The following is a 14,863-nucleotide window of genomic DNA, read 5'->3' on the forward strand; positions in this document are numbered from 1 at the left end:
GGTGAAGAAGCATTTCTTTTTCAGTTGTTAATATTTTTCACGTTTTTTCAGGATTCTTTGATTAATTGAAAGTTCATAAGAACAACATTTGTTTGAAATTGAATTATTTTCTAGCTTAATACATCTCTCTACTGTCACGTTTGATCAATTGAATGTATCCTGATCCTTCTGAATAAACAGTATACATTTATTTCTAAAAAAATAAAATTATATTCATTCATTCATTCATTCATTCATTCATTCATTCATTCATTCATTCATTCATTCATTCATTCATTCATTCATTCATTCATTCATTCATTCATTCATTCATTCATTCATTCATTCATTCATTCATCTGAAAATATTCCCCTGTACCATAGGTCTCAAATCACATTTGTGCTTCCAGCATTCTAACAGATTTGATGTTAATGCTGCCAAAACCCATTGTTCTAATTATTTGGAAATGTGATTGAAATTTGGCCGTATAGTGGACTATTATCAATGAATAATGACTCGGTTGTAAGCCTGTTTTAATTAAGGATTTTGGACCACTTGTCAAAAATCACTTGTTTTCACAGCAAGATTTTATCAGTAGTATATGTGTGATGCAGTTAGACTAGTCTTTATAGTATTTTGTATGATCCTACAGGTGATGAAGACTTATCACATGTACCACACGGAGAGCATCAGTGCAGAGAGCAAGCTGAAGGAGGCAGAGAAACAAGAGGAGAAGCAATTTAGCAAATCTGGAGACCTTAACGTCAACCTCCTGCGCCACGAGGACCGACCCCAGCGCCGCAGCTCGGTCAGGAAGATTGAGAAGATGAAGGAGAAGGTGAGATTACTCTTGTGAGACGGCCGAGCTCATAATGCTCTGCAGAGTGACTCATAATGCCAACCGGTTTTTATTAAACCACAGGGCCATTGCAATCACGTTCATTTCCTCTCCCGACACTCTCAAGCAGTTTTGTGACCCTTTAAGAGAAATATTTATCTTATTTCAAGTGGTGTATATATTCTGTGCACAATGGAGGATAAAAAGGGTTTGTTGCTCATTGAACGTGATGGGAAGTAAAAGCCCATGTTTATATCGCATCATCTTGGCCGATGTTCTAAACTTTGTCTTTTTATCCAAAGCTACTTTCAGTACAATTAATAGATAGACAGTCCCCCTGGAGTAACCTTAGGTTAAGTGCCCCTTTGCTTGGTTAAGAGTTCAAGTGCACAAACCAGAAACCTTCTGACAGCAAACCTTCGAACAATGTTGAAGTGTTGTTCCACACAAATGCATATCTGCAAGTGCTCTGAATCTGAGTAGCTTATAGCATGCCTTATTATTATTATTATTATTATTATTATTATTATTATTATTATTATTATTATTATTATTTATAGCTTTCCTGTATCTCAAAAAGGAGAACATTGCATTAGCAATGCCAACGTTATTGGTTTGATTCCCAGGGAAAGCAAGAACTAATCAAAATTTAGGTACCTTTAATGCATTGTAAGTTGCTTTAGATAAAAACATCTGCCAAATGCTAATATGCAAATATAATTATTATTATACTGATATAGACCGATCAGGCATAATATTATGACAGGTGATTATCTCTTTATCACGGCACTTGTTAGTGGGTGGGATAACATTTTGTCCTCAAAGTTGATGCTGTAGAAGCAGGAAAAATGGACAAGAGTAAGAATTTGAGCGAGTTTGACGGGCCAAATTGTGATGGCTAGACAACTGAGTCAGAGCATCTCCAAAACTGCAGCTCTTGTGGGGTTTTCCCAGTCTGCAGTGGCCAATATCTATCAAAAGTGGTTCAAGGAAGGAACAGTGGTGAACTGGCAACAGGGTCATGGACAGCCAAGGCTCATTGATGCACGTGGGGAGCAAAGGCTGGCCAGTGTGGTCCGATCTGAAGAAACACATTTTCTTTTATATCAAGTGGATGGCCAGGTGCATGTGCGTCACTTTCTTGGGGAACACATGGCACAAAGAAGGCAAACATACAGAGGCAGTGTGATGTTTTGAGCATTGTTCTGCTGGGAAACCTTGGGTCCTGCCATCCATGTGGATGTTACTTTGACTCAAACCACCTACCTAAGCATTGTTGCAGACCATGTACACCCTTTCATGGAAACCTTTCATGGCATCAATAGGATGTGCTGAACAAAAAGTCTGATCAATTGTGGACCCACCTCTCGGCTTACAGGAATTAAAGGCTCTGCTGCTAACATCTTGGTGCCAGATACCAGTGGAGTCCATGCCTCGATGGGTCAGGGCTTTTTTTAGCAGCAAAAGTGGGACCAACACAATATTAGGAAGATGTTCATAATATTATGCCTGATTGGTACACACACACACACACACACACACACACACACACACACACACACACACACACACACACACACACACACACACACACACACACACACACACACACACACACACACACATAGGACAGGCCAAAAGTTTGGACACATTACTGTTTGTAATGTTTTTGTTGTAATGAATTGTGCATCCATACAAACAATGATTTTTAAAAAATAAAAATCTGAAAAATTGTAATTCGATTTTTTCCCCCTTAAATCGTGCAGCCCTATCCTGGAATATTCTAAAATACATTTAGAAGCAATCCCACCTTCTTCCTAGTTACCTTCTCATCAGCTCTTAAAAGCAAGGTAGACACTAAGCTTTGAATGAACCTGATGGATAGGCTTATAAAAATGAATGTGGGCTGAGCTTTATCTAAGAATGGACAATGAGGTCAGTAAGACTGTAGACAGCCTGGAGACTGAATGGCTGGCTACTCATACAAACCAGATTCAACATTTCAGGTCAGTGACTTCAGCTGTAAATCATCGAATTCATGCTAATTTATAGCTAGTGATATGCATTCACAGGACGCTTACTCACAATGATGTGATACTATATAAAAATAAAATTATAAATCAACATACAGGAATATTGTGCTTTTCACTTGAGTCGTTTTTTCGTGTGAATGATTTCAGTTTTTTTCGACTAGCTAGTCAGCTCTCTCTCTCTCTCTCTCTCTCTCTCTCTCTCTCTCTCTCTCTCTCTCTCTCTCTCTCACTTTTGCTCTTTGTGCTGCTTTCTTTCTCCTTCTACTGTTCTCTCTCTCTCTCTCTCCCTCCCTTCCTCCACTTTCAGGCTGCAATGCGTAGAGATGTTGGCATGAAAGCCACTCAGCCTCACACTATTTATAACCATGGTAGCCATGGATGCTCTGTTTCTCTCTGCAGCCTGACCTGATTTTGCAGGCTAGCAGACTCCGTGGTGATCTTAGCACACCTGCAAGCCTTGGATAAACATTTTGTACTGTGCAAAAAATAAATAAAAAATCTGGTAGATTGTAATAATTGACAATTGATAATGATCAGAATTGGGCCCTAATTTTAGATTTTTGATGTGAAATAAAATACACTACATAATACATATATACTGGGAACACCACCACTATTATAGGTAGTATTTAAATGAGAGATTACTATAATACACACCTAGCTAATCATGGCACAATGATTAAAAGGCCTTGTTTAAACTATATGATCTTCGTTCTGTTGTAAAGTAGCACTTATATTGCTCCTGTCATATTTGCTTTCATAATAAACTCGCATAACAGTGATGGTTTGATAACTGTCAACCTCAACTCATTTGATCAGTATTTAGGCATTTGTACTAGCATATACTAATCACTGGTGTTTGTTCTTCATTTAACGATTTTGTTTTGTCAATACAATTATGTAGCAGTCAGCTGTTATTAATGGTACTAGAGCAGCTGTCTGCTTTGTGCGCTCAAGATTTTTGATGAAAAATTCAGCAGGACCCAGCTGGAGCTCATAAGCAGATGAGACTCAGTCTGCATATCCTGTTTCAAATCGATGAATGGAAGCGTCATTCATATACTATTATATTTTTTGGTAAATTTTTAGTTTGATTGTTAAATGTCTTTATATTTTTATTGAGTTTTAATTTTAGTTTTAGTTGATGATAATAACCCCAATTCACTGTGATATAGACAGTATGGGATTATTCATTCTCTCAGAATGCTTTTTTACCTACTTTACCTACTTTAACTTAAAGGGGGGGTGAAATGCTGTTTCATGCATACTGAGCTTTTTACACTGTTAAAGACTTGGATTCCCATCCTAAACATAGACAAAGTTTCAAAAACTAATGTTGGACGTTTGATGGAGTATTTCTGTGTCAAAAATACTCCTTCCGATTTCTCACAAGTTTCTGAGAGTTTTTTTCGAGTATGGCTCGGCTTGACGTTAATAGAGCGGAAGGTCCTTGTATGGGCCGTTCGGACTCTTCTCCCGGTAGGGTGCGTGCGCGTATGACTAGAGCGAGAGAGGAAATGCATGCCCATAAACACTCTCTCAGGTGCAGATCCAGTCGATCCAGGCGCCGCACTCCACTTTATTCCTATGGGTGACTTCAGCGCTTCAGCACAGCATTCCGGGAAGGCAGCGCTGCATTTGAACCGATTTGAACGCAGAAATGACAGGAAGCTTCACAACATCGCTTCAGTCGCGTCGCAAAAGTGCATCTCCACCGTTCACTGCTGTCAGGACTTTACCAAATCATACCAAAGAAGTGTGTTTTTGACGGAGCGGTCCCAGCGATAAAGGTTCGGTCCTGCTTTGGAAGCAGCCGGTGAGTAAAACTGCTTCAAATGTCTCTGCTTTTGGCTACGGACGCATGAGTAAACATCAGTAAACGACACGATCGCGTGCTTCGTCATTCAAATGCGCTAACGGTTACTCCATTGTTGTTCTATGTATAACGTTACACTAGTCTGACGTGCAAAACCGCTTTGCTTGCTACTGCTTAGGTTTAGTCGCATACAATAGTCCATAAACCGAATCATGTCCTCATAAACTGCGAGTAAACACACACAAATGTTGACAGGCCACTAAATACAGTACATACCACAGAGACGGATGTTCTGCTGTTGCTGTTTCTCCTGTTCAATTTATTTCAGCCTCCGAATGATTCTGGATCATATATCTATTAGCTGAGCTCGATAGCCATGAGTTTCTCCACGCTTGAGGACGTCACCGCTTTGCGCATTCGTCATTCTTTAGCTCCGCCCACACGATACGCCTCCTGCCGCTCGTTTTTTTCCGGAAAGACTCGGTGCAGCCCATATTTCTTTTATAAATATAATAAAACTAAAGACTTTTCGGAGATATGAAGGATGCCGTATTACTCTATAGGTACTCAAGATTGACATGAGATTGACTGAAACTGAGTGTTTCACCCCCCCTTTAAAAGTCGCAGGGTGCTCATTTCACAGCTTTTTACTACACTTTTTTTTCCCCAAAGGTTATAATATACACAACAAAATGTTATATTGTGTCTTTGAGTACTATTAAAGGAATAGTTCACTTTGAAATGAAAACTATTCCTGATTGACTCACTCTCAAGCCATCCTAGGTGTATATTCATTGTAGCACTTTGAGATTCTATCATGTTTACACAGCGCGCACAAAGCCATTGCTCCTCGACATGGGGACCGGAGAGGTATCGGTCAATAAATGGGAAAACAAAGTTACTTGGAAAAGTAACTGACATTTTGTTGTAAATTGAAAAGTAATACATTCATTTAATAATTACTTGAAAAAAGTTATCTGATTACGTAACACTGTTAACTGATTTATTCTCCAATTTGTTTCCTTCCAGAGGCAAGCCAAGTACTCCGAGAACAAACTGAAATGCACGAAAGCCCGCAACGACTATTTATTGAACCTGGCAGCCACCAACGCCGTCGTGGCTAAATATTACATCCATGATGTTTCGGATATGATTGATGTGAGTATGCACAATGAGGCATGCGTTTGCTTGTGTGTGTATCAGCTGGGATTTAAACAGTTGAACTGATGAGGGCTCTACTCCATCTATTTCTCTTTGCATTGTGGGTGAAGTGTCTGCTTGTTAATATGGTTTGCCTCATTTCTTTACTCTAAATGTTTGCTTTGCATTTTGCTAGAATGTCATTTTATTGAATTGGATTTGTCTACTGATTTTATTTCTTTACTCCCTCTGGTGTTTGTGTTTTTATTGTAATATTAATCACCATTACTGTAACCTTCTAATCTGTTTTGCAGCTTCATTCAGCAGAGGACGATTAAGTCTGTTATTCTGTCAAACCAGAATTATTATTTTTTTGTCAGATCTGTATCAAGAAAATGGAATTACTAGCTTAATTGCATGTAAACCTATTTTCGGTTTTTAATTCACAAAATACTGTTGCATAGATAACAACAGGCTGTCAGTGGCACTGGTATCATCCTATCAAAAATATGCTGAGACTTGATTGTTGATGTCAAGTATGCTGAAATATTTCCCCTCATGGCTCGGCTCTACTGTCTATGTTATCTTAGCATTAGTACGGATACTGTAGATAAACCAAACCTCTGTTATTTTTGCTGAGAGATGCAAAGAGTGTCACATTGCTGTCCATCAGTACGCCCTGATTTCCTGGAGCAATTTAAGAAAATAAAAACCTACACACAGCACACACACACTTGTACATCTGATAACAGCAACAAAGGCAGAGAGGAAACGTAAGCTATTATAGATAACTTTTAAGCCAAGATATATTCATCTATGCAAACTATTGCAGTAACATACTGTAAGCTTTTATCTTTGTTATTTTTTGTTTGGGAATGTTTTAAACCTATTAGCTTTTTCTGTACTTTTGACAGGTTGAAGTTTTAAGAACTCTGTAAAGGGCTCTGTTATGTTGACATAGGTTTACCTTTAAAACCACTAATTGGTAGAAACCACTGAAACAAAACTCTCGAACTTCCACACCTACCATTGGATATATAGAAATTCATGTGGTACTTGTGGCCTGTCGTGGTGAATTAGGATGCCAGTTCACCTTATACCAGAAATGTAAAGTTTGCTAGCTGATCCCAACATTTTTAATGACCACAACCCATAGTGGTGGTGCTTCAAAAAAACCAGAAGGGCTTTACATATCCTCTGTTAAAAGTATAGTTCACCCAAAGTGTAATTATTTATCCTAATTTACCTGGTCATGATTTGGATTCTCTGTTAAACACAAAATAATATCCACTATATTGCCAAAAGTATTGGGACGCCCCTCGAAATCATTAAATTCAGGTGTAGGGTTGTTTTTTCAGGGATTGGGCCCCTTTGTCTTAGTAAAAGGAACTCTTAATGCTTCAGCATACCAAGACATTTTGGACAATTTCATGTTCCTAACATTGTGGGAACAGTTTTGGGATGGCCCCTTCCTGTTCCAACATGACTGCGCACAAGTCCACAAAGCAGTGTGGATGGACATGGATGAGTGAGTTTGGTGAACCCCTTTGGGATGAATTAGAGTGGAGACTGCGTGCCAGGCCTTCTCGTCCAACATCAGTGCCTAACCCCCAAAATTAGCTTTTAGAAGAATGGTCAAAAATTCCCATAAACACACTCCTAAACCTTGTGGAAAGCCTTCCCAGAAGAGATGAAGCGGTTATAGCTGCAAAGGGTGAGCCAACTCCGTATTTTACCCTACGGATTAAAAATGGGATGTCATTAATGTCCCAAAGAAACCGGAAGTTGCAACTGATTTTATTTCAGTGCTGTTACATTTCCAAGTGAAACTGAATATTGAATAGAGGGCACGGTTTTACTTCATTGCTCGTCCTCTCCATCTCTCGCTCGTAGCAGACTAACGGTTGGACGAAAGTGGTTAAGGATATTCAAACCCAAGGAACAACATTTCAGGAAGGAAGTTACTTTTCAGATTTTGATTAAAGATTACCATGACAAACAATTTTTTTTTTCTGTGTATTAACTTACACAGATTAATTGTTCACCCTAATACCAGTAATTTTTGCTAACAAAGTAAATAAGGTCGATTTTGATTTCTTCATGAGGACTGTATGATGTGTTCATGTGCATGTAAAGGCAGACATCCCAAATGATTGATAGTTAGTTTTTTTTATTAATATATCTTTTTCCCCCTTTCAAATCTAGAACCCTATACAGTTAAAATGGTTTTAGATAAGACCAACCTTTAATTTTAAGAGTGCTGCAGGGTAAGAATTTGGGCAGGTCTGTCAAGCTTAATAGTTGTCAATAGAGAGACTGATAATGAACCGAATGGAAACGCGTTTATTCATCATGTCGAAACTTGCTATCCCCAATGCATAGTAGAAAATGGGATTGGTTTTCTGCTTTAGAACGAAATATGTTTGCCTCAGAGCAAATAGCGATTTCAGCAGTACTGATACATAATAAATATGTCTGGATTTACTTCTGTTTATGGTTATGATCATTTGCAAATACTGAGAATTAGCACCATTGCTGTTATTTAACCAAGAATGTGTAAGTACAGATCTAAACTTTGTGATAACAAATGTACACCTCCTCTCTTGTAGCTTTGTAATGCTAAATAGAGTGTGCCACAGGCTATGACTATGTAGTGTTTGCACTCAAATCCTTTAAAGCATAATATATGGATTTACAGTCCAATAGAGCGGTAACTTCCTCATCGCAATGACTCACAGAGGTTTATAGTTTCCCTCAAGCAATTTTTACTTGCTCCACGTTGCTAAAAAGAGGTTAGTTGCACATTTGTTGCATGTTTAAACTAATTAGCCAAGATATCCCACTGCGCTTGTTCTTCCAATTATAGATCCTGACGATCTTGATTCTCCACAGGATAAAATTCACTCATTTAGTTCATGCATTTTAATGCACAGAGACACAGGATATGCTACCTGTCTTACAGTTTATCTTGACAGAGTGAAATGTGAAAACTCAAGACTGCTAAAAATAGGCATCACCATGGAAACCTTTTGGCAAATAAAATTTAATTTATACTGTCTTCATAGGATGAAAGATCGGATTGGTGTTCCTCTAAATGTCATACAGGATCGCTGTGACGAGTTTTATCTCTCATCTTTCTTTTTTTTTTCTTTCCACAGTGCTGTGACCTAGGATATCATGCTAGCTTGGCGCGCACATTAAGGACGTATCTGTCTGCTGAGTATAACTTGGAGACCTCTCGCCATGAGGGTCTGGACATCATTGAGAATGCTGTAGACAACCTGGACCCTCGCAGCGACAAGCACAAGATCATGGACATGTACAATCAGGTCTTTTGCCCACCCATGCGCTTTGAGTTTCTACCGCACATGGGAGATGAGGTATCAAGCTTTCATCTTACCCAATAATATCTTATTAATGTAACAGTTTACCCAAAAATGAAAATCCTCTCATTATTTACTCCAAACTGTACGACCTTCTTCTGTGGAACGTAGAAGTTGAATTCTTAATGATGTTGGAGAGCAATCAACGATAAGATGATATATATACAATGGGTATGGAAATGATTCAGACCCCCTTAAAATGTTAACTCTTCGTTATATTGCAGCCATTTTCTAAAATCATTAATTTTCTTTCAAGTCTTTCAAGTTAATTTTTTGTCTAATTAATGTACACGCAGCACCCCAATACTTAGGACCATGTGATATTTCAGTTTTATTTTTTAATAAGTCTGCAAAAATGTCAACAATTCTGTTTTTCTGTCAATATGGGGTGCTGTGTGTACATTAATGAGAAAAAAACTTAAATGATTTTAGCAAATGGCTGCTATATAACATAATATATAATAGATATGTATATATCAGCACGGCAAATATACATTAAACTTTACTTCCTCTAATTGTACTTAAGTGTGAACTTGATTTCCATATAATGAAATAAAAATACACTTTAAAATGATCATTACAGTGGTCCATATCACTTGTGCACTATAGTGCAATCTATATATTACTGTAGCTATATTATATTATAGTGCAAGCTATAAATTGTATAAAAATAGGCAAAATTTTATTTATTTTTATGGGTTTGGAACAACATGATAGTAAATGATGACAGAATATTCATTTTTTGGGTTAAGAATAGTAAAATACTAATTTTTATTGAAGATCTAAGATATGTGAAGACATAAATGTATGACAGAGATAAACTTTGCATTTCAGGTGTGCCAGGTGAGTGCACAGCAGCCTGTGCAGACTGAACTTCTGATGCGTTACCACCAACTGCAGTCCCGTTTGGCCACACTCAAGATTGAAAATGAGGAGGTAAGAATCATCACAGTTACTGCATTCAACATTTTATCATGGACGTTATCATGCTATTAGCCTCTCAATAATAATTAAGTCTCAGCCTCAGATGCCACACCCACAGACCGTTCACATACTGCGATGCATATTGCATAGCTCTAATCTGGTTTTGTCCTATTTCCAAAATGTCAAGGAGTGCAGTCTTTATCAGTCTGTTGGGGAACACAGTTACGGTACAGTAGCTCACCAATATAGCGCCAAGCAGCTACACTGAATGCTTCAGTAGAAGATCTAGTCAATTTCATTTGTGGATTTTTAGAGGTATTCAGAGTTTGATAGAGCACAACTGTATGTTCCACTTTGTTCTCAAAGTTCATTGAGATTTTGGATTTAAAGGGTTAGTTCACCCCAAAATGAAATTGATGTCATTAATGACTCACCCTAATGTTGTTCCTCACCCGTAAGACCTCCGTTCATCTTCAGAACACAGTTTTAGATATTTTATATTTTAGTCCCAGAGCATATGCACTCTATGCACACTATACTGTCCATGTCCAGAAAGGGAATAAAAACATCATCAAAGTAGTCCATATCTGACATCAGTTGGATGATTAGAATCTCTTGAAGCATCGAAAATGAAAATTAGCCCATGATTTACTCACCCTCAAGCAATCCTAGGTGTATATGACATTCTTCTTTCAGACGAGTACAATTGGAGTTATATTAATATTATATGTCCTGGCAAATTTATAATTGCAGTAAATGGCAGTCCAAAATTTGAAGACCATAAAAGTGCATCCATCCAAAAGTTATCCACACGGCTCCAGGGGGTTAATAAAGGCCTTCTGAAGCGAATCGATGGGTATTTGTTATAAAATTGTTATAAAGTAGCAGGAACATTTTTGAACTTTGCAAGGCGCTACACTTTCTTCGTAAGTTGAATACGGAAAGCGGTCCGCACGAAAGTTGCTTTCAAACCAAACAGCTTTCTGTTTGTCATTGTGGCAAATTTGCACAAAAACTTTGTGGGGAATCTATTGCCCATACTAAAAAATTCTGATCACGTATATTTCTATTGAAATAAATTGAGTTTCCTTGTGAAAACTCAAGGAACAACAGTAAACGTGAGTGCAACTTTACAAAGTTTAAAAAAAAGTCTCTTAATCTTTGAAGGAAACGAATTTCCTTTTGGGCCGATGCCATCAAGTCCTCTTACAATTTTCAATCCCTCCACTTCAAGCACCTGACGTCACATTATAGAATTAAAATAGGTTTGTGAACTCGAGTTCCTGTTGACTGTAACTCCCGCTGGTGTAACCAAATGCTTTGGAGACTGTTCAGTTTTATTTACACCTGCTCATTGGAAAGATTCATCAGCTTCTTTAGTGTGAGTCATAACTCTGCAGAAAGCCCAACTGCCTCTCTCACACGAGTCTTTAGCACTCAAAGACCCCTTGGCTTTACTCGCATACGTTTTTTCTGCCGTTTTTAAAGCACTCAAGAGAATACTTCAGCCTAGCAATCAAACTCATTGCAATTTAGTCCATCTTTCCTGGGAACCGAGAGTGTATTTTTAGCATACTCATCTGTTAATGGTGTGTTTCTTTTGGGATGGAATGGTTATCTTCTTGTTTGGTCTTCGGTAAGGGTAATTCTTTGTCTTGGGAGAACGAATACAACTCGGGCGCATTACCAAACAACTAAGTGTATGCAGGTGCTAATGGCCTTTGTATTAACTCCCGTCTGTGTGTATTGATGACTTCGTCTTGCTCTTATCACTTTGTGTCTCATAACCAGCTAGTAATGGATGATTTTGTGTCATACAGGAAATGTGCCACATTAATCTTTGAGGGCCTGGAGCCAATTTACACACCGGTCAGCATTCAGACAATCTTTGATTTCATAAATTGGTGGGAGTGATCTTTGGTCTTGGGGTCGAAGGGAATCCGACCCTCAATAGATCAATGGGATCTATAGAGATTTAGGAAGCTTTCTAGATGTATACTCTTTACTACCGTACATGCTCAAAGGTCACTTGTGGTTTGACTGTTGTCGTAATTTGTTTAATCAAATTTTGTGCCCGCCAATAGTCTGGGCTCTTTCTCAGTTTTGAGGTTTTAAAAGTTATAACTGCATAAGCATTCAGCAACACTGCAACACACTGTAGGCTTATATATCAAAGTGACACTGACACATAGATGCTATTGCAGACATAAGGTTGAAGCTCATTGTAAACTTACTTTTTCTTCCTGTGATTTGTTTTCTCAAGCAGTGTACACATTTTTAGTCTTTCAATATCCTTAAGCTCATATTGTGGGTTTGAATATATCACAGTGCCACGTACCTGTTATTGCAAACCTGTTATTGCAAAACATTAAGCTTTTTTTTCAAATACAATGGGGACAGAAAAATCTATTTTAAAGTATGTTTTTGGACAAAGTCCCATATACTTACCAAGGCTTCATTAATTTACTTAAAATTACAGTAAAATATTAATATTGTGAAAATAACTGTTTTCTATAACTGTCAGTTGCAGTTAAATTAATTCTTGCTGAATAAAAGAATTGATTTTAACAGTTTGACCTCATGCTTTTGAACAATAGTGTAAATGTTATATTCTAAAAGTTCGCACTCATCTGTTTTTCACCTTACTGAGTCCCTGCTATGCTTTAATTAGGTGCGCAAGACCTTGGATGCCACCATGCAGACCTTACAAGACATGCTGACAGTGGAGGACTTTGATGTGTCAGACGCCTTCCAGCACAGCCGATCCACAGAGTCCATTAAATCCGTGGCTTCCGAGAGCTACATGAGCAAGTTAAACATTGCTAAGAGACGAGCCAATCAGCAGGAGACGGAAGTCTTTTACTTCACTGTGAGTGGCCTTATTTTCTCAGACCATAAGCACTGGGCCCACCAGTACCGTTTTAATTTTTAGGCCATGTTTATATGACACACAGTAATATAGTCAATTAATTGTGATTTTAAGATATTGACATATGTAATTAATAATTTTTTATTTGATTGGCACTGGCAGTCCTTAGTATTAGTTATGTCTGACACAAGATTGCAAAACCTGATGAAGATGAAGTCCTGGTTCTCAAGATCTCTGGATTATCAATAGATATTTTAATACATGGTTCTCATAAGAATTATCTCTGCAAAAATCTCTGATATGAAAGTATATTCAGCTTGTCCTATCTGTCTATCTATCTAAACTCAGTCATCACACATGAATCCCGCAAAACATTCGTGACAAGGCCCATGCCTCACCAATGAGACGGAAATTAAATCCTCCTATCGGAACAGATTGAATTTGCAGAGTGTAAAGTACAGCGAAATCTGTTCTTTGTTGCCAACAGCACACATCACTCCCCAGTTTTAGTCACATCCTATTAAAATCATTAGCTCACTGACGCCTTCATCTGTGTCGTAGAAATTCAAGGAGTACCTGAACGGCAGTAACCTCATCATTAAGCTGCAGGCCAAGCATGACCTGCTGAAACAGACTCTGGGGGAAGGTGAGTTGTCTGTTTATTAAATAAGTTTCTCTCTGCTCTCTGGAAATGCTGAGTGCCAGCTAAGCCTCTGGCACCTAATTGCAAATTTGGTCACTGTTGGATACAAAATCGAAAGTTGTAGCTGCACAGAGAGCTCAATAAGTGTATGACTAATGAATGGATCTGGACTAATTGGAAAAGAAATACAGAAGTAAGATCCAAAAGTTTAAGACCACTAGTGAAAAGTCTTCTATTGTGCATCATCTAGTAAAGTTGGCAAAACTGAGATGAACTCCACAAGTTTAGCAGTTTAGATCCTGTAAAACTGAGGATCATGTTATCATGATTTGATTGATTTGAAATGATCCAAAAGCATCTTGTCCGAGAACTTTATTCGTACAAAGGTGTTAATATGGTCACTGTTACCAATTTGCTTATGTATTAGTGACCTATCAATAGTTTAGAATACATAACATTTCCTTTTTTTTTATGTAGTTTTAATTATTTTATTTTATTTTTTTCCAGAATCCTAAAAAACAACATTTTCTTAGTCCCTTGACAATCCTAATTATTAGCTATTTTAGATGTAACGTGTGTATATTGTGGCGGGGGCAGTAACAACTTACACAGTGGGTGTGGCATCAGGCCTCGCAAAAGCGTTTATTAACATAAAAATAAATATAAAAAATGTCCAAAAAGGGGGAATAAAGTTTCTATGGGGTAAAAGTGTCCAAATAAACCGGTGGATCTGGTGTCCTTGCTGTGCTGAGGCACATGAAGGAAAGGTAGTGTTCAGAGGGGTTGGTCCATGTAAAAGGGGTGGGGTCCCGGCACCTACACCTGCTCCCTTCATTGGTCCGGAGTGTGAGAGGCGGCTTCTCCATCGGCTCATCTTCCCAAGGGCTGTGGAGCTGAGGGGCAAAGCAGTCCAGCCATTCTCAGCCTGAAGTCAGGGTCTGGCGACTCTACGGACTCGTGGCATGGGAATCCCTCTCTGTTCCCCTCCCAGTGCCACAGTGAAATCGAGTGGCAGATGGATATCACAATATCCAAAAGGGTAATAGAGGTCTTGTTTGATTTATTGTTGGATATAGAGCTTTAAACTAAATGTTGAAGCAATATAGTGGACAATTCTCAACCTAATGTTTACAGTATTTATCACACCTAATTTAGACCTAGTTTGTTGATAAAAATGGGAATGAAACAATTAAATTGTTTTGGGGGCAGAAAAATAATTTGTTGTTTTATTAGATACC

At 38.1% G+C, this 14,863-nt stretch overlaps 1 protein-coding gene across 2 annotated transcripts in view; it reads left to right on the top strand.

Annotated features, from left to right (window-relative positions):
• srgap3 (SLIT-ROBO Rho GTPase activating protein 3) overlaps positions 1–14,863 on the top strand; it is a 122,253-nt gene that overhangs the window by 73,293 nt on the left and 34,097 nt on the right. For both annotated transcript variants that reach the window (XM_067460155.1, XM_067460156.1), the window contains exons 5-10: positions 632–817; positions 5,696–5,824; positions 8,965–9,186; positions 10,024–10,125; positions 12,785–12,982; positions 13,544–13,628. In XM_067460155.1, coding sequence (XP_067316256.1) covers positions 632–817; positions 5,696–5,824; positions 8,965–9,186; positions 10,024–10,125; positions 12,785–12,982; positions 13,544–13,628 — 922 coding nt within the window. The remainder of the gene's footprint in view (positions 1–631; positions 818–5,695; positions 5,825–8,964; positions 9,187–10,023; positions 10,126–12,784; positions 12,983–13,543; positions 13,629–14,863) is intronic.

Source organism: Pseudorasbora parva, chromosome 12 (genome assembly GCF_024679245.1).
Source record: "Pseudorasbora parva isolate DD20220531a chromosome 12, ASM2467924v1, whole genome shotgun sequence".
Classification (NCBI taxonomy): Eukaryota; Metazoa; Chordata; class Actinopteri; order Cypriniformes; family Gobionidae; genus Pseudorasbora; species Pseudorasbora parva.